The 23,661-nt window shown below is 38.0% G+C and overlaps 1 protein-coding gene across 1 annotated transcript; it reads right to left on the bottom strand.

The window, feature by feature from the left end:
* Positions 1-4,324: 4,324 nt before the first annotated feature.
* Positions 4,325-6,560, bottom strand: LOC149185884 (uncharacterized). Its single transcript, XM_089409159.1, has 2 exons — positions 5,223-6,560; positions 4,325-4,396 (listed from the first exon to the last, which is right to left on the bottom strand). The coding sequence occupies exons 1-2, from the start codon at positions 6,558-6,560 to the stop codon at positions 4,325-4,327; spliced, it is 1,410 nt and encodes a 469-aa protein (XP_089265285.1).
* Between the last annotated feature and the right edge of the window lie 17,101 nt (positions 6,561-23,661).

Raw genomic sequence — 23,661 nt, forward strand, 5'->3', positions numbered from 1 at the left:
ATCTTCATCTGCATCTAGTCATTCATCTGAAGATGTAGATTCTGATGGTGTGCCAGATCCTATGGATGATTTTGAATAAATGTCTAAGACATTTTATGTAAATGATGTTTGCATGGTAACTTGAAATAAATATTTTGACTTCCATATGATCTTACATGAAGTTATGAGTCATTTCTATGTTTGTTGGATTTAATGTTTTAATTAAAAGAAATTCATGTCTTTAAATATGTTTGCATGGTAACTTGAAATAAATATTTTTTACTTCCATATGATCTTACATGAAGTTATGGGTCATTTCTATGTTTTTGGGATTATATGCTTTAATGTATGTGATATTCCATCTAGGAAAGTTGATATTTTGATTAAAAGTATATAAATATTAGAAATTAATGTTGATTTTTTAAATTATACAATGATAGTGCCATGATTTTATTTATTGTTATCATTTGGTATAAAATAGTTTTAAAATTGTTGAAATTTTAATGCCTCATTAAAAAGAACACTTCGTTTTGATGGTTGATTTTTAGGTTTTTGTTGCAATAGGATAAGTTTTCTTAGGCTAAAATTTGAAAAGAGATATAGTTTTAGCCTTTGAAATAAAAATTACTCTTGGAATAAGGAATATTTCATTTACTTGTTCATTTTTAAAAATTGTTTTAATCATATAATTTGTCCATAATTTCATGGTTGAAATGTGTTACAAATTGAAGGTTTTTAATTACAAGGTTGAAAATTTGTCAAAATGTTAAGGTGTTTCTGAATTATGATATTTTATCTTTAATGCTATGGTTAAAAACAATTACAATGTCAAGGTTTTTTGGAATCAAGATATTTTATCTTTAACAACATGGATGGAAATAGTTGGAATTATCAGGATTCGAGACATGATATTTTATCTTTAACATCATGTCTGAGAATTGTTGGAATTTTACAGTTTTTCAAAGTTCGAATATTTTATCTTTAACTCCATTGCTTAAAAATGTCAAAATTGTAACTTGATTTTTTTTTTGTTTTTTTTTTTTAACAAGTTCGGTTGCTATGTATTAGTCTGAAAAAAGAGGGAGGCATCTTGCCATACATAGAGTGCTTCTTGAGCATTACGGATCCAAGGAATTACAAAATAGTTCCTTTCCTTGATCCTGATCCTATTGCTTCTAGCTATGAGATATCTTTTGCTACTATATATTCTTACAAACTGAAAACACCAAAACTTACAGCTGCAACACGTAACTAATCAATTTCTATGTGACTAATCTTTCGCGCAGTAGAATCTTCCGGGTTTGGGTCAGCCTCGTTCGGTTTTGCACTGGAGGAGGATGAAGCTTCTTTGAATTTCTTGTCCATCATATACCTGAGGACTGTGATTGATTCTTCGGCATGAGCACATCTGTTGCTAAGGTTGTTGAATTGCTCGTGCAATGAGTGAACTCTATGAAGGAATAGATTCATCTCGGCTCGATATTTGTCATGAAGGATTCTACACTGCTCATCAAGCTTTGTTTCCAGATTCCGGATTTGATCTGCATGCCTTGCCTCCATGCTGCGAACTTGATCTTCCAGAGTCCTTTGCTGCGCGCGCACTTCCTCAAATTCTGCCTGCAGATCGCGGCAGTGGAAACATTGTTCAGGGCGCTCCATAGGTATCACTTCTCTGATATAATGGCTCTGATGGATTAGCTCTCTGTTCTTCTCTGTTGACACCTCTCTGATACAGTAGCTCTGGGAACGTTTCTTGTCACCGGTGGTTTCCGCTGAGTCCCCAGAAATCTGTAGACCAGCGTCTCTGGTGGAAAAGATTGAAGCTGCTTGAACTGTAACGACTCTAAGGGAGAGAATACTATCACAAGATGCCTCTCCAGAATGGAGGATACTGGGGCGCAGTCTGGATATAAATAGCGCTTCTGTGCGATTGAGGCGGGAACCATCCTGTATGCTATCTCCAAAATTGATCCACACAGCCCTAAGCAAATCTGGATTGGCACAAGTGTTCTGTTGGGCGGGACGATTTTTTCCTGCAATTCGTCTGGTTCCCACACTTTGGGCAAATTTCTCAATCCAATTTCTGAGCAATTTCCCATCGACCATGCCTGCTCTGTATAGTGAGGTTTGACTATATTCATGTGAATCATGGGGGCGGTTGAAAAGAGGGTGCTGAGCTGATTGCCCGATCTGGCTCCTGATGTAATTCCTTTCTTCCTTATCTGCGCTGTCCTCTGCTCTGCTGATTTGCCTGCAGCTGCTGATTCTATTGGTTACGGTGCCCCTTACTTGGACTGGATGCGTGATCATGGCAATGGTTGGGTGGACAAGATATTGTTGCATCTGAGGTGGCCTTTGGGGCGTTCACAAGCCTTGTTGGCATATTTGTCAGCGTCTTTATTGAGGCCACGTAGGATATGGTAATAACTGGCCTCCTCCATCATATTGTGAAGTATCTGATTCCTGCTATTGATTTGCTGCAATAAGGTGTTTGGCGAGGTCTGCCTATGCACCATGAGTCGAATTATGATTGCAGAATCGCCAAAGACAGTCGCCTTCTTGATTCCTAGCTTGATCAATTGGGTAAGTCCTTGGAACAGAGCCAGTCCCTCGGCCCTGTTGTTTGATAATTCGCCCAGCCCCCATTCAAAGTGAAGAATTGACTCACCATTAGCGTTACATATGAGACCCCCGGCCCCTGCTTTGCCAGGATTTGACTTTGAGGCTCCATCGAAAAACATATAGAACCTGTTGCAGTTTCTCAACCAGAGAGCAAATTCTTCTTCCTTGAGCCTTAATTTCCAGACATTACTTGTCTCCTTCAGCTGCAGATTCTCTTTTCCTGGTGCCTGGGCGCTGATGAGGCTTCCGTGTCCATAATTGATCAGATTTCTTTCTTCTACACTGTAGTGGTTAGCATCAATCTTGCCTTGAGTGCAGGTGGTGATTGCTTCCACTGCTAAACTCTTGGCTTTGTGGCACATAACTCTGATATTGTGCCCTTTGTCTTGAAAAATCTTTTTGTTTCTGGCCAACCAGATGCTCCAGACAAGAGTTAGTGGTATTGTGTTCCATATCCTTTGTGTTAATTTGCCCTTCTTACCTTTCCAGGGACAATTTTTCTTCCAATTGTAGACAGTTTCAACTATGGATGCCTTTGGTTCCCATGTGACCTCCCCTATTGAGACCATATCTTTCCAGCACTTTTCAGCTACTTGGCAATCTAGGAACAAATGTTGCATTGTTTCTTCGGCTTGACAACAATTTGGGCACCTGGAGGGTCCCAAGATGCCCCTTTTTTTTAAGTTTTCTGCTGTTAGAATCTTCCCTTTTAGGAGGAGCCAGAAGAAAAATTTAACTTTGGGAGGGGCTTTCGCCTTCCAGACCAATTTCCAATGAGTCCAAATGGCCTATGGAGAGGCGCTTTCACATAGTTGTTGATACCCTGCGTTGGTTGTGTAAAGAGTTCCCGTAGGGTCCCAGCGATAGCTGTCATTTTTCCCTTTCTGAACTGGAGCTTTACTGTGCAGAAGGCTCTTTAGGACTAGGAAGCTTGTTTCAAGTTCTCTGGGGTAGTCCGGAAGTGACCAACCTATCCAAGCATGGGATTGATTTCCCCACTGCGTTATTTGAGCTAAACTCCAGATTCCTCTGTTATTAAGCCATCTGGTTGCTCGGGTTGCCTCTATATTGGATCCTATAGAGCACTGGCCTAATATTCTGTCATTGGAGATGCTAATGCTGCCCCCTCCCCCGGGGACTTTTGAAGTATGATGGGCCATAAAGGGAATGATTTTCTTACATAATTTCCATATGTTGGTGCTGTCCCTGCTGGGGATATTGGTGTCCAACAATTGGTGCCTAGTGCTGTTCAGATATTTGGCCTCAAGGACTGTTTTCCACCAAACTGAGTCTCCTTTGATTAACCTCCAAACAATTTTAGCCCCAAGAGATAGATTTAGCAGACTTGGGGATCTTATTCCAAGTCCTCCTTTCTCAAGGGGCTGGATGACATTCTTCCAGTTAACCAGGTTAAACTTTTTTTTCTCCGTCTTTCCTCCTTGCCAGAGAAAGTGTCTAAGGGCTTTTTCCATTTTATGATGGAAGGTCATTGGAGCTTGGATCAAAGAGAAGCGGTAGATGGGCAGAGAGGTCAGCCCTGATTTTAGGAGTACTAGGTGACCAGCTGGGTTCAGCCACATAGATCCCCATTGTTGAATCTTCCTTTTTATTTTATCAAGAATTTCATTCCAAGTGTCAATCTTCAGAGGTCCCATACTCACTGGCATCCCTAGATATGTGAAGTGACTCCAGTCAAGCTTGTATGAGACTCCAAGAGTGTTTGCTATGCTGTATATGGTGTGATTCGTTGCATTCCATCCATAGATGCAGCTTTTAACTTGGTTAATTTTTCCTCCTGAATAATCCATAAATTGATCTAGTATCTTTTTGAAACGTCTTGCAATGGTGATCGAGGCTCCTCCCATCAAGAGGGTGTCGTCTGCAAATTGGGAATGATTGATGTTCTTTGTGCCCTGCTCGAATTGGATGCCAGTGATTAGGCCAATTCTTCGGTTGTAGTCCAAGGCTTTGCTAAAGGACTCTGCCATGAGAATAAATAAGTAAGGGGACAGGGGGCAGCCTTGTCTGAGGCCTCGGGAGGATTGGAAGGCAGCACAAGGTCTTCCATTAACCAAAGGGGAGATCCAAGGGTTTGAGATGCAAGCTTTGATCATTTTAATGAAGGTATTGTTAAATCCCATTTTGTGTAATACTGCAAACAGAAAGGAGTGTCTGACCCTGTCAAAGGCATTGGCAAGGTCAAGTTTTAGGACAAAGCCTTTCTCCTTTCGACTTATGCTAGAATGTATAGCCTCTTGCACAAGAAGAATGGAATCAGAGATGTGTCTATTGGGCAGAAAGCCTCCTTGATTTTCTGAGATTAATACGGGGAGGTGAGGCTTGAGCCTGGAGGACAAAATTTTTGTAATAATTTTGTATGCAGAGTTGCATAGGGATATGGGCCGGAATCTTGAGAAGGTAGAGGGCCTGTTCTCTTTAGGGATTAAAGCTAGATAATTTGAGTTTGTGAAACCCCCCAGTTTGCCTTTCCGAAGGGTCCAGCGGATCATCTTTAGGAGGTCTTTTTTGATCAGGTGCCAGAACTCTCTGTAGAAGCTTATTGGAAACCCATCAGGACCTGGAGCTTTGTCCGGGTGGAGACTCCAGATTGCTTTTTGTACCTCTTCCTCTTCTATTTCTTGCGTGAGTTTGCTGTTCATTCCTTGGGTAACATCTCTAGTCATGTATTGAAGTAGACTTGAGTAATCCTCCTCGCTCTTATCCTCAGTTAGTAGATTTTTGAAGTGAGCGGTTGCTGCTTCTTTAATGGAGTCTTGAGTCTCGTAGCTTTTCCCTTCGCTGTCTTTAATTATACTCACAGTGTTCCTTGCCTTCCTGACTGTAGCTTGCTTATGGAAATATGAGGTATTTTTATCTCCTTCGCGCAGCCATAACTGTCTTGACTTTAGCCTCCATTTGATCTCCTCATCTCTAGCTGTTTGCCTTAGCTGGGTATACAATCGTATCTCATCTTCTTTTGCTTGCTGGGAGAGTCCAGACGCTTCAATATTTTGCTGGACTAACTCAAGTTGTTTTTTGATGTCCTTTTTAACTAGCTCGGGTTCCTGGTAGTTGATCTTTGCCCATGATTTGAGGGCCTTCCTAGTTTGCTTCAGCTTGGATTCCCAGATATATGTCGGGGAGCCCTCCACGTGCTGGGTCCACGCTTGCCACACCGCATCTCTAGCTGCAGGGATTCGGCTCCAAAGGGGAGAGTATTTGAAAGGGAGGGGTCCAATCTGACTATGACTGTGCAGGGTGAGCGTGATTGGATAGTGGTCCGAGGTTGAGATGTTGAGGATGTCTGACTGACCGGTAGAGAAGGTGGATAGAAAGGCAATGTTGATGAGGAAGCGGTCGAGCCTTTCCATAATATTACCTGCTCCTAATCGCCTGTTGCTCCATGTGTATCTTCTGTTCTTAGGTTTTATGTCTACCAGATCTTTCTCCTGCATAATATGCTCAAGCCTGTTTCTAAATGGATCTGAGCTAAAGTTTCCTCCTCTTTTCTCGTTGGTATGCATGACCAGGTTTAGATCCCCTGCAAGAATAATATTGCTGTCATGATCTTCTTCTATATTTGTGTTCAGAGTGTTCCAGCATACTTCTTTTTCCCTGTAGTGGTTTGGTGAATAAACATTGTATATTTTTACCTCTGCTCCATTTTCCTTACTTTCCAGTTTGACACTAATCCAGTTCTGATGGATTTTGGTGAAGCTACAATTCCATTTACTATTTTCCCACATTGTTAGAATGCCACCCGAGGCTCCTCTTGCTTCACTGGCGCAGCCACTGTATTGCTTTTGTTGATTGATGAGTCTGTTGATTTCGGACTGATCTAGCTTTGTCTCTTGAATGAGTATAATTTCGGGCTTTTCACTTTGAATTAGTTCCCTGAGGGCTGCTTTCTTGGAGGGGTGCCCTAGTCCCCTGCTATTCCAGGATAACAGCTTCATCATGATTTACCAGTGGTATGGAGAGGTGCCCGCCTCTCTTTGCCTTTATTGTTGTTTTCCTTGTCCGAGTGTCCCAGAATGTAGGATTCTATAGGTGTCTGGGATCCCATTGCTATATCTTTCTGTGCACTTTCTTCTCTATGCTGCTTAGCCGATTTCCTGCCAGGCCCGTGCTTTTTAGGGATGTCACTGGACGCACCATGGTCCTTTGATGAGCTTCTGGTGATCCTTATGGAGTTGGATTCAGGAGAGGGCTGAGAAGAATGAGGGGGAGAGGTATGGAGATGCTGATCAGATGAACTCGATTTTTTTTTTTTTGTTATTCCAGAATAAACACTTATTTTTTAAGGGTGTTTTTTTCATCCATTTAAAAAAAAAATGGTTTTTACTTCCATTTTAAAAAAATGTGGAAAATTAACCCAAAAATAAACATCGTTCTGGCATAAACAATTTTCATTTTTGGGTTGTTTTTCCATGTTTTTTGGGATTTGTTGGGCTAGAGTACCCATTTTTGAGGCAATAGTTCCCGTTTTATCAGTAACTATGTTTCATCTCTCTGCAAAGAGTGCACACTAGTTATATTTTTGATTCTTGGATGCAATGGCTAAGTAGGAGGGTGAATTGTCTTGGGGTGATATTTTTTGTGTGGAGAAGGCTTGAATGGTGTAAGTTTAATGTTATTTTCTTCCATCTGGATGCTACAACCACTATCACTTTCACTGCAACTTGGGATTGGTTAATGAAATTGCGGAAATGAAGGTTTGTCGTATGCCATATTAAAAAGTGCAATATCTTTCAGAACTCTTATTTCTTACTTATTTATGCAAAATTTGTCAAATTTCCATCAAAGGGACTAGATTTTCACCCTTTGACCTTAAATCTTCTAAAGAAGAAAGTCGTTAGGGTTTTGGAAGTGAAGTGAGCATTCCTTCTACCCTCTCTCCTCTTGCATTGACCTCATCCTATTTATTCCATTTTCCCAATTCATTGAAGGCATGAGTCTTTCTATATCAATCAACCTAATTTTGTTCATTTTTATATGTTTATGGTAAACTATAGTTAAGGTTTCATTATATCTGCATTTATAGCATAATTTCACCTATATGATATTGTTCATTAGGTGATAATTGCATCTATTAATGTTTTAAAAGCGAAATCTATCATTTTATGCATGTTTTACCACAAGTCTTAGAACTAAAGTTTAGATAAATTGTGTTGTGTTGTGCATTTTTATCCATTAAAACCACACTCTTGACTTGTCGTTTGTTTACCTCCTTTAATAACTTCAACCCTTTGTTGATCTTACAATTAATAGCTTATTTACATAGTACTTGTAATGTTTTGCATGTTGTAAATGTGCATACTTTTGAAATCCTAATTTACAAGAATATTTTGTAAGTTGATGGTGGTTGGTGGAAACCTTACTTGAGCATCTTTAGATATTATCTCGGACTTCAAAGCTTTGCTGGAAGCTTTCTCCAATCCATCATCTCTTTTACCTCGAGCCTTTCTTAATTGAAGATCAATCCTGGGTGTTTCTAGGGAGGAGTTGAATCATTCTTTTCATAATTTGAAGTTTATGCTTCAATCTCTTTTGATGAGAATGCTTCAAAATTGAAGTTAAAATGTTTCATTTGGTGACTCCCAAGTCTTATTCTAGTTTAGTGTATTATTATTGTAGGCCTAGCAAAGGATTCATTCTCCTAAAAGAAAGACTATCTCAAACACTCTTGTAACTCAAACCTCTCATGTAGCAAAAGTATTCTCCCTTAGCCACAATATGAAAGCCCTGGTTAACTAGTGTTTGCAAGCCCCTTGACATGAGTGCCATTCAAGGATATCCCAATGAATTGCCTAATAAGTATGAAGAATGGTTGCCCAAGTTCACTGGAAATGTAGACACAACTAAAAAACACATCGATATATTTTTCTGGTGTGTAGGTAGAAGAGACATCTAAGAAGAGGATGAAGTCACGTGACTCTTTTCCTTATCTTTGGAAAATAGAGTAGATCTTTGTACCTAGATTTACCCTTAGGAGGAACCATTGGGACTAATTTCATAATGCCTTCAACTAGAGGTGGGAAATTGTCAAAGACAAGATGCAATTATTAGCCAAATTCCAAGAGGTTAAGAAAAAGGAGAATGAGAGTGTTAAGGATTTCATTCAAACATTTGATCAATTACTAAAGAAGGAACCCCTAAGCTACAAACCTAATGTAGAAACAATCTTGGCTCTATATGTTGATGCCTTTAGTGGACATTTCTCCTATGCCTTAGATAAGAAGGATCCTACAACTATTGAGCAAGACAAGGCATATGTTGTAACCATTGAATTTAATCTGATGACATCTAAAGTTGACTTGCTATCTTATCCTAAATCCAAAGTTAAAGTCAAGGCTAAACCCTCAACACAAGTTGACCTTGCTTTACAAGAATTTTCGAAAAAATTGATAAAGTGGCTAATGAACTTATCCAGGGAAAACTTGCAACAATGAATAAGTTAACTCTTGTGGATAAGGAAAGGGATTGCCATCCAAATTATCCTCCTAAGCCTCAATATAGAAATGATAAGGCTCCGAGAAGGAATCCAAGCCTAAGTGATAGCAAGAGTTTCTATCAACAAAGTGTGATTAACATGATGAATTAGGATGGACTCTCTTGGTGTCATATTTGCATTGATTTCCATATTGAAAAAGAGTGCTCTAATAATCACGTTGATGAGAAGGGAAGCTTGGAACATTTAAAATTGTTAAATGACTCTTGTACTTTAACTGCCTTGTCATATAGAATCTATTGTATCACTCAATAACAACATGAAGAAATAACTAGAGGATTTGTAAGGAGTAACAAAGAACATGTTAATGTTGTTGAAGTAGGGGTAGATTCAAAGGGTTTCATTATACTCTAAGAATCAAAGAAACAAAAACCATGAATCAAACACTAATGATGACCAACCAAATAATTGGACCAAGATACCTTTTTCCTTTAGTAATGGTAACTCCAAAACCACTCCACTCCTAAGGAGTAATGATGCTTCATTAGATGTTGATTTGGGAAGTGTGTTATCTAAAGCAAATGTGCTTGTTCCTTTCTTAGAGCTAGCAAAACTTGAACCCTAGAAAGGTTAAGTAAATATGTTTCTTAGTCTTGACAGAGAGCCTAAGGATCCTTTGGTAATCTTTCAAACTATGTACTATTATTGAAAGAATGGGGAACATGTACCCTTCCTATAATTAGTGGTTAATAGTTGATATTACACAATTTTATGCTTGACTCTAGAGCCTCTGTGTTGAGCCCCAAAACTACCTCTCTTCCATGCATTTTCCTAAACCCTTTCTCTTCTATTTTCCATGTCAGTGCCTCCTAAGCTATCAAAAGTTGTTACATGTTGATTTCAGGAGTGTATTTGAATGATTTTCAAATTATATCATTGTGTGTGCTATTTGATCTAGGTTTTGTTTATCAGCTACGGAATGTAGCCACTTTTTGCAGCTAACTCGCAATTCCGTAACTGTTTTCATTTTTCTATAGGTTACATGTGTCGTAGGAGGAATGAGACACATGGGCAGCTCAGGAATGATCCACACATGGATGAGGTCCTATTTGCTTAGCCAAATTCGTAAGGAAAGGTACCGGTAAAAGGGTGGTCAAGAGAGAGTTCTACATCAACTAGGACTTTGTTCCTGCATGTAAAAGAAGCCCGAAGCCGTTCCTGAACTCGTGGATCCGTTTTTGCCACCTGCAAGCCATCTCCATAACGTAATCCAACATCCACCTCGCATAGATTTACTGCTGATGGCAACCGAGAAGTTGAATCCTCGGATTTTGACCTGTTCACGTGTTTATTGCTGAACAAATTCCTCTGAGATATAGTTATCCATTTTCTCTATAAATATAAGCGTTTGCAATGTAGATAGTGAGTTCTTGATACTTTTGATATAGTGTTATTTTGCTGTTGTGTAACTGAGAGACATATTCCTCTGTTTCATAATACAAAACTTTGTTTTTCACATGGTTGTTTAAGCATGGTTTGAAGTAACAACGTGTTAGTCCAAAGCTGTGCAGAGGGCCCCTGCGTAGCTGAGGTCCCTTCTTTTGTTTTGTATAGTTTTTCATGTATATTTTCTCTCATTTGAGCTGTATATTTCTCATGTTTTTTTTATTATTTTAATCACTCTAATCCTGTACATGTTTTTGCAGCTTGTTACATTCTCTACTAATACTGATCAATGCACTTCAGAATAGGTCTTTAAGTCTAGTTATGCTCAAGCTTCTTAATGTAGTTTTTGCATCAAGAGGTGATCTAAGATTTGCTTCCTCTGCTGAACTTTAGTTTTCAATTCCAGTTGTTATGCTTTTATTTAGTGATATTTGTTTACTGCTTAGGATAGTTTAGATATCAGTTCTTCATGCTATATGATGATATCTCCGGAGCCCTTAGCTTAACCCTGTTTTAGAATTTAATTGGCGAGCTATTGTGATTATAGGTGAAGTAATTGATTTTGCTTTCATTAGTATGCAAGTAGATAGTTTAGATGTCAGTTCTTTCATACTATATGATGATATTTCCAGAGTCTTTAGCTTAACCCCGTTTTAGAAGTTAATTGACGAAATATTGTGATTATAGATGAACTAACTGACTTTGCTTTCATTAGTGTGCAATTTAGATGTCATTCTTTTCATGCCATATGATGATATTTCCAGAATCTTTAGCTTAACCTCGTTTTAGAAGTTAATTGACGAAATATTGTGATTATGGGTGAAATCATTGATTAGTTTCCAGTTTCTTTACTCTTTGGTTTTGAGTGCATCAGTTTATTAGGTTTCAATTCTACAAATAGGATGGAAAACAAACATAGTAACCTCATTTTCAGTACTTTATTTTTAGTGATTTATGTAGTTGCATGTTTACACTCTCATTCAAGTTCTGACTTTGTAGACAACATGTTTTGAGATCTTTTAAGTTCTAAGTTTGGAAATTATCATAAGAAGCATAAACCTTGTCTTCAATTCTACATCCACACTTGATATTTTAAAGTATTCTTAAAACTTTAGACTAGGATTTCCATTTGCATTAAAAAAATTTAGGAGACCAATGAGAACAAAACCCAAAAACAAGATAAAACTGAAAACAGTGAGGTAAGAAAGGGTTGTCTAGCACATATAGTGCACTACACTTCATCAGTTTATGACTCCCGGATTGATAAATTATCTAGCAATTTAGGACACATTAAATTGACTTAACATTTTGGTGCTGTTTCCGGGGAAGTGTAACTAGGTAGCCTATCTCTTACATCAAAAAAAAAGAAAAAAAAATGAAAATTAATAATTTCTTGAAGTATGCTCTCCTCTTGCACCTAGTGTGATCTGGAGGATCAAAAAAGAGAATTATTAGTTCGATAATTTCTTGAGTATGCTCTCTTCTTGCACCTAGTGTGATCTGGAAGATCAAAAAAAGGATTATTAGCCAATTAAAAATCATCAAAAAAAATAAAAAATGACATGCATAGAGAAAGAGATTCTAGGGGAAGGTTTATAGCTAGGGGAAAAAGTTCGATTTTTACAACTCCAACTACTTCAAGGAATAGACAAGATACACCTCCATACCAGACTCATACTCCCAGCCTTAGGATTCTTGGAATTCAAGGGGCAACAACTGAATTAGAAGATTCTCCTGGCACTCCATCTACAAAATCTGACCTAGGAGAAGAACGCTTCTTCACCTCCATAGGGGAGCCTATTGTAGTGGAAGAAGTAGAATTACCTAGAGAAGAAGAGGAGGTAGAAACTCTCTCTCATCAACCATTAATAGAGGAGCCAGAAGATTCTGAAGAAACTATCATGGCAGAAGAAGTACAAGATGGAGAATTTTCACTATTTGAAGGGGTAGAGGAGGAGGTAGATGAAATAATGGAGGCGGTAGAGGAAATAATGGAGGAGGTAGAGGTAACAGTGGGAGAAATACATTACAACACCATTACATAGGAGCATTCGCACCACAAAGTACATTACAACACCTAGGGACATTTGTGCCCCTAAAGAAATTACATCCCCATAGTAAATTAGGAATTCTAGAAAAAATACTACCTATAGTGTCAATGAAGACATAAGAAGCCAGACCAAACCCTCGATTAATTCTCCAAATAAATGAGAATCCAACATTTGCTATTGCTGAGCATCCTACAATAATAATAGACGAAGATGGTAATATACTCCCAACCTTGAAATCAAGGCCTTCCCCCATTAAATATGAACATATATGTGGGAGTTAGAATAGACAGAGAGAAATCTAACACAAGATAAACCTATAAAAGGAAATTAAGTAACTACTTGTATTCAATGGGTCTTTCCCATTATGAATATGAATCTAGGTGTGGGATTTTTGAAGACTCATAGGGAGAGCTAATACTAGATAAAACTATGGAAGGAAATAACAAAATTGGTGAAACTATATGCACATGCATGGTAGTAGCGCATGGTAGTAGAACTTATTCCACTAATAAATAATAAAGGTGAAGTAAAGGGAACCTTCTTGTTGAAGTCATAATTTCAACGCTGCCTACGTACGCAGCCCAAACCACCGAACGAAACCATAAAACCGCCAAGGGATATCGCACCGCCATCCAACAAAAAGCAGTTTCCGTATATTGGCCTCCGATGCGTTTTGGTGCAGGCACGTGGCTCTCGCCTGACGTAAGCAACTCTGACATATCAGGAGATATCGTTCACTCAAGTGAGGGCTTCCGATATCTTTGTCCACCGTAGGATCAGCTCCCGTGTCCTCCGCCGTCGATCTCCTAAAGGTGCATGGGCCTGCAGCAAATTAAATATTGCGTGGAGTATTAGACATTCCGTTGACCGCCGAAAGGAATTTAATGAATTTATTGCTGTTTGTTGAGAGTTGGTATATGATTTAAATTTCTGTTTACGACACATATGTTTTTGTTCTTTTTTATGTTTTTGGTCATATACATAGGTTTAGATATATATAGAATATAGTGTAGTGCCTGCGCGCTGTGGTGTAAAGTTTTTTTTCTGCAGCAAAAAGAAGGTTGACTTCCATGAAAGCCATGGTGATGCACAGCAGTGCATAATGTATAAATGAAAACCGTGGGAGCGCATATGAAAATATGTATGTTCTTTTTACTGGTGGTGAAGCAAAGTGAAATACCGCAAATGGTGGAGCGGATGTTTTTTTTTAAGTTGACTTTTGTTTTCTTTGTAAGATGAAAATGCACAGCAGTGCGGGGAGTATGTAATTTTTATTACAGCAGTAAAGTTTTGTTTTACAGCAGCCTGTAAAAGTTGTTTTTCACAGCAGTGAATATAAGAAGGATTTTACAGTGGTAAATCTTTGTATCAGGTTTTAATGAATAGAATGTTTTTTTATGGTGAAATACTCTGTTTCTCAGTGAATTTTTTTTTAAGCTTCTCTGTGAACAAAGAGATCCTGTGGAGGTAAAACAGAGCATTGCCTCTGTGTGTTTGAATCTTGGTTTTTGGTATTTTCCCCATCATAAATTCCCAACAGTGGTGTCAGAGCAGGACCAGGCTCTTTAAAGAAGTTAAAGAAGCTGAAGGGAGAAGGTTTGTAGCTGCAGCAAAACCTCTCAGGCAAACAGAAGACTCAGACATCAAAGGATTCAGGTATTTCAAAAGTTTTTTTTTGTGTTGCTGAAGAAACAGTGAGTTTTTTTTTTACATACACAGTCAAGGAATGGCTAGCACAAGCACTGGTATGGGTATGTTTAACACCCAGCTCCCACAGTTTAATGGGAAGAACTATGACTACTGGTCTATAACTATGAGAGCCTTGTTTGCTTCTCAAGATTTATGGGAAATAGTTGAGGAAGGTTTTGAAGAACCAGCAGATGAAACTGAGTTCAATGCATTAACTCAGGGAGAGAGAGATCTCCTGAAGAGCAATAGGAAGAAGGATGCAAAGGCCATTTTATTGTTGCATCTAGCAGTAGACCAGAGTATATTTCCAAGGATAGCAGCAGCTAAAACATCAAATGAAGCATGGCAAACCCTCAAGACAGTCTATCAAGGCATGGAGAGAGTGAAGACAGCAAAATTGCAAATGCTGAGAAAGGATTTTGAAAATTTGAACATGAAGGAGTCAGACAACATTGAATCATTCTTCACTCATGTAATTGGTGTAATCACACAAATGAGAACTCATGGAGAAACAATTGAAGATAGAAGAATAGTGGAGAAAATATTGAGGGTCTTACCCTCAAGGTTTGATGCCATAGTCACCACCATTGAAGAGACAAAGGATCTCTCAAACTATTCAGTTGATGAGCTACATGCATCACTGATAACACATGAGCAGAGGTTGAGTAGGAATGAAAACTCATCTCTTGAGCAAGCCTTCAAGACCCAGATGTCCTTTGGAAGAGGAAGAGGTCAAGGCAAAGGAAACAAAAGAGGAAGAGGCAGAAGCCAGAACAGAGGTGGAAGGAACAGCCCAGCAAATGCACAAGGAAGAGGCAGCAATACAAATCAGAACCAAGGTCAAGGCAGCAGCCAACAAAGAGATCAGTATCAGGCTCAAGGACAAAGGTATGATAAATCTAATGTTCAATGCTATTATTGCAAAAAGTATGGACATTATGCTAGTGATTGTAGAAAGAAACAACATGATAAGAACAGCAGACAAAATGCAAATGTTACAAGAGAAAACAGCAGTCAAGAAAATGTCCTGTTAGCTTGTAACATGGCTGAAACACATAGTGAGGACATATGGTTTTTAGACTCAGGTTGCAGCAACCATATGACAGGGAATATAGCCCTCTTTTCAGCCTTAAATCAGAATTTGAAATCAGAGGTCACACTAGGAACTGATAGTAAAGTGTCTGTTATGGGAAAAGGGGAGGTAAAAATATTTACAAAACAAGGAGAAAGGAAAACCATAGCAGATGTCTACTATGTCCCCGGAATGAGATGTAACCTATTGAGTGTTGGACAACTTATCCAAAAGGGTTACAATGTTTACTTTGAAAATGATGTGTGCACCATCATGGATATACCACCCAGCAAAAGATGCATTGCTGAAGTGAAGATGACAAGGAACAGGATGTTCCCTCTCCGGATCAGGGCAGACATGAAGAACAAAAGGGAAATGGCAGCAGTCACCCAAGAGGCCTTCCAAAGCGTGCCAAAGGATGAAAATTGGTTGTGGCACTTGAGATTTGGGCATCTCAATTTTGGAGGTCTAAACTTATTGAGCAGAAAGGGAATGGTAAAGGGATTACCATTGATAGAGAAACCGGACAGCCTATGTGAAGGCTGCATTTTGGGAAAACAACACAGAGAAAGTTTTCCATCAGGGAAAAGCATAAGGGCAAAGACACCCTTAGAGATTATCCACTCAGATTTGTGTGGACCAATGCAAGCTCCATCATTAGCTGACAGCCTATATTTCTTGACATTCATTGATGATTTTACAAGAAAGACTTGGATATATTTCCTCAAGAACAAAAGTGAAGTCTTTGAGAAATTCCAAAATTTCAAAGCACTTGTGGAGAACCAAAGCGGGCTGCACATAAAAGTATTGAGAACTGATAGAGGAGGTGAGTATATCTCAAATGAATTCCTAAAGTTTTGTAGAGAAAATGGAATTCATAAACAGTTTACAACTCGGTACACCCCACAGCAAAATGGAGTTGCTGAAAGGAAGAACAGGACCATCATGGATATGGCAAGGAGCATGTTGAAGGCAAAGCATTTGCCAAATGAGTATTGGGCTGAAGCTGTACATTGTGCAGTTTATATATTGAACAGGTGTCCTACAAAAGCAGTCTTGAACAAAGTGCCAGAAGAGGCATGGAGTGGGAGAAAGCAAGGAGTCACCCACATGAGAGTTTTTGGGTGTGTGGCCTATGCACACATACCAGATCAGCTAAGGAGGAAGTTGGACAACAAAGGGGAGAAATGCATCTTCATTGGATACAGTGATGAATCCAAAGCCTACAGGCTGTACATTCCATCTACCAAGAAGTTCTTTGTCAGCAGGGATGTTCAATTCATTGAAGAGGAAGCTTGGGATGGAAGCATAGAGAAAACAGTGAATGTCAAAAACTGTTTGTCTCATGATGAAGATGATGAGGAGGTGGCTGAAATGCATCCCCAAACAGCAGCGCCAACACAAGGACAGCAAGGAACACCATTGAGGATAAGTGAGAGTGCTTCTCCAAGCACACCACAAGGAGGAAATTCAAGTGCATCTTCAAGCACTTGCACACCAAGTGAAAGAGGTAAGAAATTTAGAAATCTAAGTGACATTTATGATGAAGGAATGAATTCCTTATTTGCCTTGTATTGTCATGTTGATGATCCTATTCATTTCGAGGAAGCAATCAAAGATAAGAAATGGATAGAAGCTATGGATGAGGAGATCAATGCCATAGAGAGAAACAAAACATGGGATTTGGTTGAGCTACCAAAAGGTAAAGAAGTCATTGGAGTTAAATGGGTTTACAAGACCAAGAGCAATGCTGAAGGCAAAATTGAAAGGCATAAAGCAAGGCTGGTTGTCAAAGGCTACAAGCAGCAGTATGGAAGAGATTATGAGGAGACTTTCGCCCCGGTTGCAAGAATGGAAACCGTGAGAGCAGTGCTGTCCATAGCAGCACAAAACAAATGGAAAGTCTACCAAATGGATGTGAAATCAGCATTCCTAAATGGAGTGTTAATGGAAGAGGTCTATGTGGAACAGCCTCTCGGATATGAGAAGAAAGGTGAAGAGCACAAAGTGTGAAAATTGAAGAAAGCTCTTTATGGGCTGAAGCAAGTGCCAAGAGCATGGTACAGCAGGATAGATTCTTATCTATTGGATAATGAATTTGACAAATGTGAAGGAGAACCCACAGTCTACATCAAGGAAAATGATGGTAAAATCTTAATTGTTGTCTTGTATGTAGATGATGTTATTTTCACTGGAAATGATATTTATCTTATTGAGAATTTTAAATTAGTCATGAAGGATGAATTTGAAATGACTGACATGGGTTTGTTGAGATACTTCTTAGGCATAGAAGTAGATCAAAATGAAAAAGGAATTTTTATATCTCAAGCAAGATATGTAAATCAAGTTTTGGGCAGATTTAAGATGGAAGAATGCAAGGCAGCAATCACTCCCACAGTGATGGGATTAAAGCTCAACAGAGAGGACAGCAGCAAGGATTTTGATCCTAGCCTGTACAAAAGCATTGTGGGCAGCCTTATGTATTTAACAGCAACTAGGCCTGATTTAATGTATGCTGTTAGTTTGATTTCCAGATTTATGGAGAGGCCAAAGGAGGCACATTGGCAGGCAGCAAAGAGAATTTTGAGGTATGTCAAAGGCACTAAAATGTTTGGAATTCTATATCATGCCTCAGAACATTCAGATTTGGTTGGATACACTGACAGTGATTGGGCTGGAAGTGTAGATGATCGGAAGAGCACTTCCGGTTATGTTTTTAATATGGGTTCAGGAGCCATCTCATGGGCTTCTAAGAAGCAGTCCATTGTAGCATTGTCTACAGCAGAGGCTGAATATGTGGCAGCTACAGCAGCAGCATGTCAAGCAGTGTGGATGAGAAGAATGTTGAGAAGCTTAGGCCAAGAGCAGGCAAAGGCGACAGTGATTTTTTGTGACAATAGCTTAGCTATTGCATTGTCAAAGAATTCAGTGTTTCATAAGAGAACGAAACACATTGATACAAGGTTTCACTACATCAGAGAATTGGTGAACAATGGAGAAATTGTCTTGGAACATTGCAGGACTCAAGAACAGGTTGCGGACATATTGACAAAGCCACTGGATCAGAAAAGCTTTGAATTTTTTAGGAAGTGTCTCGGTATGACCGAATGCCCAGCTGTTGAAATTAAAGGGGAGTGTTGAAGTCATAATTTCAACGCTGCCTACGTACGCAGCCCAAACCACCGAACGAAACCATAAAACCGCCAAGGGATATCGCACCGCCATCCAACAAAAAGCAGTTTCCGTATATTGGCCTCCGATGCGTTTTGGTGCAGGCACGTGGCTCTCGCCTGACGTAAGCAACTCTGACATATCGGGAGCTATCGTTCACTCAAGTGAGGGCTTCCGATATCTTTGTCCACCGTAGGATCAGCTCCCGTGTCCTCCGCCGTCGATCTCCTAAAGGTGCACGGGCCTGCAGCAAATTAAATATTGCGTGGAGTATTAGACATTCCGTTGACCGCCGAAAGGAATTTAATGAATTTATTGCTGTTTGTTGAGAGTTGGTATATGATTTAAATTTCTGTTTACGACACATATGTTTTTGTTCTTTTTTATGTTTTTGGTCATATACATAGGTTTAGATATATATAGAATATAAAGAAGGTTGACTTCCATGAAAGCCATGGTGATGCACAGCAGTGCATAATGTATAAATGAAAACCGTGGGAGCGCATATGAAAATATGTATGTTCTTTTTACTGGTGGTGAAGCAAAGTGAAATACCGCAAATGGTGGAGCGGATGTTTTTTTTTAAGTTGACTTTTGTTTTCTTTGTAAGATGAAAATGCACAGCAGTGCGGGGAGTATGTAATTTTTATTACAGCAGTAAAGTTTTGTTTTACAGCAGCCTGTAAAAGTTGTTTTTCACAGCAGTGAATATAAGAAGGATTTTACAGTGGTAAATCTTTGTATCAGGTTTTAATGAATAGAATGTTTTTTTATGGTGAAATACTCTGTTCCTCAGTAATTTTTTTTAAGTCTCTCTGTGCATAAAAGATCCTGGAGTCAAAGAACAGAGCATTGTCTCTGTGTTTAGTTTGAATCTTGGTTTTGGTATTTTTCCCCATCCAAAAATAACCAACACTTCTAAAGTATAATAAATACCCATGCAAAATAAAATATGAAAATTAAAAAGACTAAATTATTAAAAATTTGAGTTATTAAGTTAAAGTAGAAATTTAATATCTTTAAATTTTGTTACTTTTCTTATTTTTTATTCAACGCAAGAATAATGATTATGGAGTTTAGGAAAATTCTCTATTAATCAATAATGGTAATAATGGTTTCTTGGACACAAACAATATGTTAGATATATAATTTAAGAAAAAATTGAAAATGATTGTGATAATAATATAAATAAATTAGATTATAAAATAATAGGTTGCCATGTAAAATAAAGTATGAAAATTAACAATACCAAATAATTAAAAAATTAAATTGAATTATTAAATTTAAGTAGAAATTTAATATCTTTACAATTTTGTTACTCAAGAATTCTTTTTTTTATTCAACCCAACAAAGTTTGGGAAAATTCTCTATTAATCAATAAAAGTAATAATGGTTTTTATCTCCCAAAATTCTCTATTAATCAATAAAAGTAATAATGGTTTTTTTGGACATAAATAGACAAGTTAATAGATTAACAATAATATAATCAGAAGAAAGTCAAACAACGAGCGATTGTAGATTTTTAATCAATAAATGTAATAATGGTTTCTTGGACATAAATAGACAATTTAATAGATTAACAATAATATAATCAAAAGAAAGTGAAACGAGGAGTGATGGTAGGTTTTTGAGCGATTCTAGGTCTTTGAAAGGTAAAAAAATATAGAGGTAGGAAAAGGGTAATTGTGACATATATGAGTAATCATAACGTGGATAAAAATGGTTGGAGGAGGTTTATTTTGCTAAGGAATCGAGTAGGAAGATGGAACGATAAGGGGAGGAGTGAGCATGATGAAAGGATAAAGATAAAAATAAATGAAGATGATTGTGGTCGATAGATTATTTTTCTGAGTATAATTGGTTATGGCGGATGGTTACTTTAATCCATTATAATCCAGGGCTATAATGCTTAATTTTATTTTATTTTTAATCTTTTGGTTCTAATACAGATCAAAATCAATTTTATTTAATAAAAAAATACTAAATAAATCATTTGAAGAGGAACTAACATATTTGATGCACTTTTACTAATAATTAAAATAAAATTCTATATACATTATTTCAAACTAAACACACTTATATACTTTTTCCATTTATTTTAACATTAAATAGAAAAACTAGAACTCTATATAAAATAATTAAACCACTTCTTTGGCCACTTCTGAAAAGCACTCATTAATTTCAGCTTCCTCTATGATTTCCCAGCCATCATCAAGATCAGTTTCGTTGCGCTGACATTTACTTTTCTCATTGTTTTCTACCTTATAAACCACATCCTCCTCCTCGTCATTGTTTTCTACCATATAAACCACCTCGTCCTCCTGTTTGATAGATTTGCCTTCTCCCTTCTTAGGAATTTCCCAGTATAAACCACCTCTTCCTCCTGTTTAGTAGCTTTGCCTTCTCCTTTATGAGGAGTTTCTACAGTACAGACCTCCTCGTCTTCCTCCTGACATTTACTTTTCTCATTGTTTTCTACGGTATGAACCGCCTCCTCCTCCTTATCATTGTTTTCTACTGTATACACCACCTCGTCGTCCTGTTTGGTAGCTTTGCCTTCTCCTTTCTCAGGAATCACATTCTGCATGTAATGAAAAATAGTATAAGATAACCATATTTTTAAATTTCATGAAAGCATCTCTATTGATATTAAAAAAAAAAACCCAAAAACCCAGGTTTATCAATTCGTAAATTAAGGAAAGAACATCCTTACCGAATTCAATCCATGCTGGAAAAAAATTAAAACAAATATAACAAAGCAGCTCCACCAAACTGAAAGATAATATATCTGAAGCAACGTATACAGTTTCATGCATACCGGTATTTCGATGGATCCAGAGGAAGCTGCAGTGGCATCTTCAGCACTTTCAGCGCGCCTTCGACAGATATTGAACAGGCCTTTCACCAGAGAGGGATTGAGAGGATCAAAGAGCCCTTTGACGGGACGGCTACGGGTGTGGGAGATGGGCTGAGGAGAGTTGTCCATGAGTATATCCACATATATCATAAATATCATAGGTGCCGTCAAACCACACGTCTTGACAAAACTCGACCAAACCTTCCCCGATCCCGAGTTCATAGTGACCATGTCAAAGATTGTCACAGTCCAGAGCAGGAGACACATGCTTGCGTTAATAATCGTATAAGCAATGTAGTCGGGGCTAATTAATGCCAACCAGATTGCTGACCACCATAATTTTTTCTGAATAAACATAACAAAACCACACATAATTTAGCCCATAACGTAATATTCCTCGTGAATTCAGTCCACACTGGGAAAATACTGAAAACATTTGGAAGGGACAGGCATAACAAAACAGCTCCACTAAATTCAAAGATAATATATCTGAAGCAACGTAGTTTCATGCTTACCGGCCTTTCGACGGCTGCGGGACTGAGGTCCTTCGAGTGAGACGGAGCCGCACTGGCATTTTCAGGGCGCCTGCAGTTACGGGGATTGACATAATTGAACAACCCTTTGACAAAATTGATGAGTTGATGGGAATTGAGATGATCGAACAACCCTAATTTGGTTTGACAGACAGGCGGAGGAGGGTTATAGTGAAATATGGCATATATTATACAAAATGTCACTCCACAGGTGGAGGCAAAAATGGGCCAATACATCTTCCATCCCCAGCCCTTCGCGAGCATCGCAGAGACTGCCAGATTCCAGGTCACGAGACAACATCTGAGGATAAAATTCCAGGTCAGGAGAGTACAACTCAGAATAAAAGTCGCCTGAGCAAGATACTTGCGGGTGATGAAAATCAACATCAACGACCGGAGTGCAAATGCGAAGAGAAAGGTAATTAATGCCGGTGACCATAACAGGGCAAGGATAAGAAGTGCAAAGACATCCATATTATATTTCAGACCAGTACTGTAATAACCTTAAAAAAACCATAAAAGCTCCCACACCCACGAGAGAAAGCTTCGAAAAAATTGTTATGACTGCATTCGCAAAAAGAGTAGAGACCACGTGATTAGATTTGTGAATGTTCCTGCCCAAAGTCAAAAGAAAAGCTTGTCCGAGCCTGTGCATGGTTGGTTAGGTTTACCACTTTGGATAGACTCAAAGGTCAGCTTCTTTTATATAAGTTGAATTTTTTGGAGGGAAGAAGTTATCAAGGTAATTGAAAAAAGATGTCGGCATTATTCTTTTTAATTTATCAACGGGAGTTATTTTAACTTTTCTTCTGGCCGGTCCACGTCCACCCATTTTCGACTTTGCAAATTCAAATAATAAACATAAAACCACACTAAATAAGTAAAAAAGAGATGGTAAAGAAATATATATATAATTTTTTGAGTTATTTATTAATTTATTTATATTTTTGGAGAAATATATGTGTGCAAAATAGGTATGAGCTCAAATATTTACTCGTATATACAATAGTTCTAAATATTTAGAAATTTAAAGTGAACCTAATATTTAGAAATTTAAGTGAAAATATTTAAGAGTCATTTATTTTATAACATTTATAAGAATATTTATTTTATAACATTTATAAGAATATTTATTTTATAGATATGGGATGTTTTTGTATAATTATAAACTTTACCACTTAAGTTTTCTCATTAGTAGTTTAGCTTACTTAGAGAGGGTTAAAGTAGCCCAATATTTAGTGAATTTCACAATAATCTAACCCCTATGGTAATTCCAATCGTCCAACTTTCTTCCCTTCAACATGCATAATCTATTAAATGGAATCCCCTTCTTTACCATGCAGTGTTTTAGGCTATCCCACTTCCCTTTAAAACTCCAACATAGGTTAGTAAGGGAATCTCTCAATTTGGTTGGGGACTCCACGAGTGATTGTAGAGCAAGCTCACTTTCTCTCGGGTAATTTCCTCTAACTACCTATTCCTCTATAAAATTCTAGTTCCAATAAACTATCTTAAATACCCACTTTTCATTCCTACTTTTCCTAACACCCAAAACCATCTCTCAATTTTCTTTCTTTCCACGCATGTTTCACTCTCGCAATTCTCCAAAAAGGTTGTACTCATCACACACTTTAATAATAGGTGAAATAGAATTTCAACCAAACCTCCGACATACATTCAATGAATTGGATTTTTGAACTAATAAAACGAGGAAATATAGGGTTAATTACATCCAAAAAAGAAAATGATCACTACTACAAAAAGGGGGCTTTTAAGACATTTTTTCAAGA

Source organism: Pinus tabuliformis, chromosome 3_1, assembly GCF_031772625.1.
Source record: "Pinus tabuliformis cultivar Carrire ecotype Pingquan chromosome 3_1, CPIR1, whole genome shotgun sequence".
Classification (NCBI taxonomy): Eukaryota; Viridiplantae; Streptophyta; class Pinopsida; order Pinales; family Pinaceae; genus Pinus; species Pinus tabuliformis.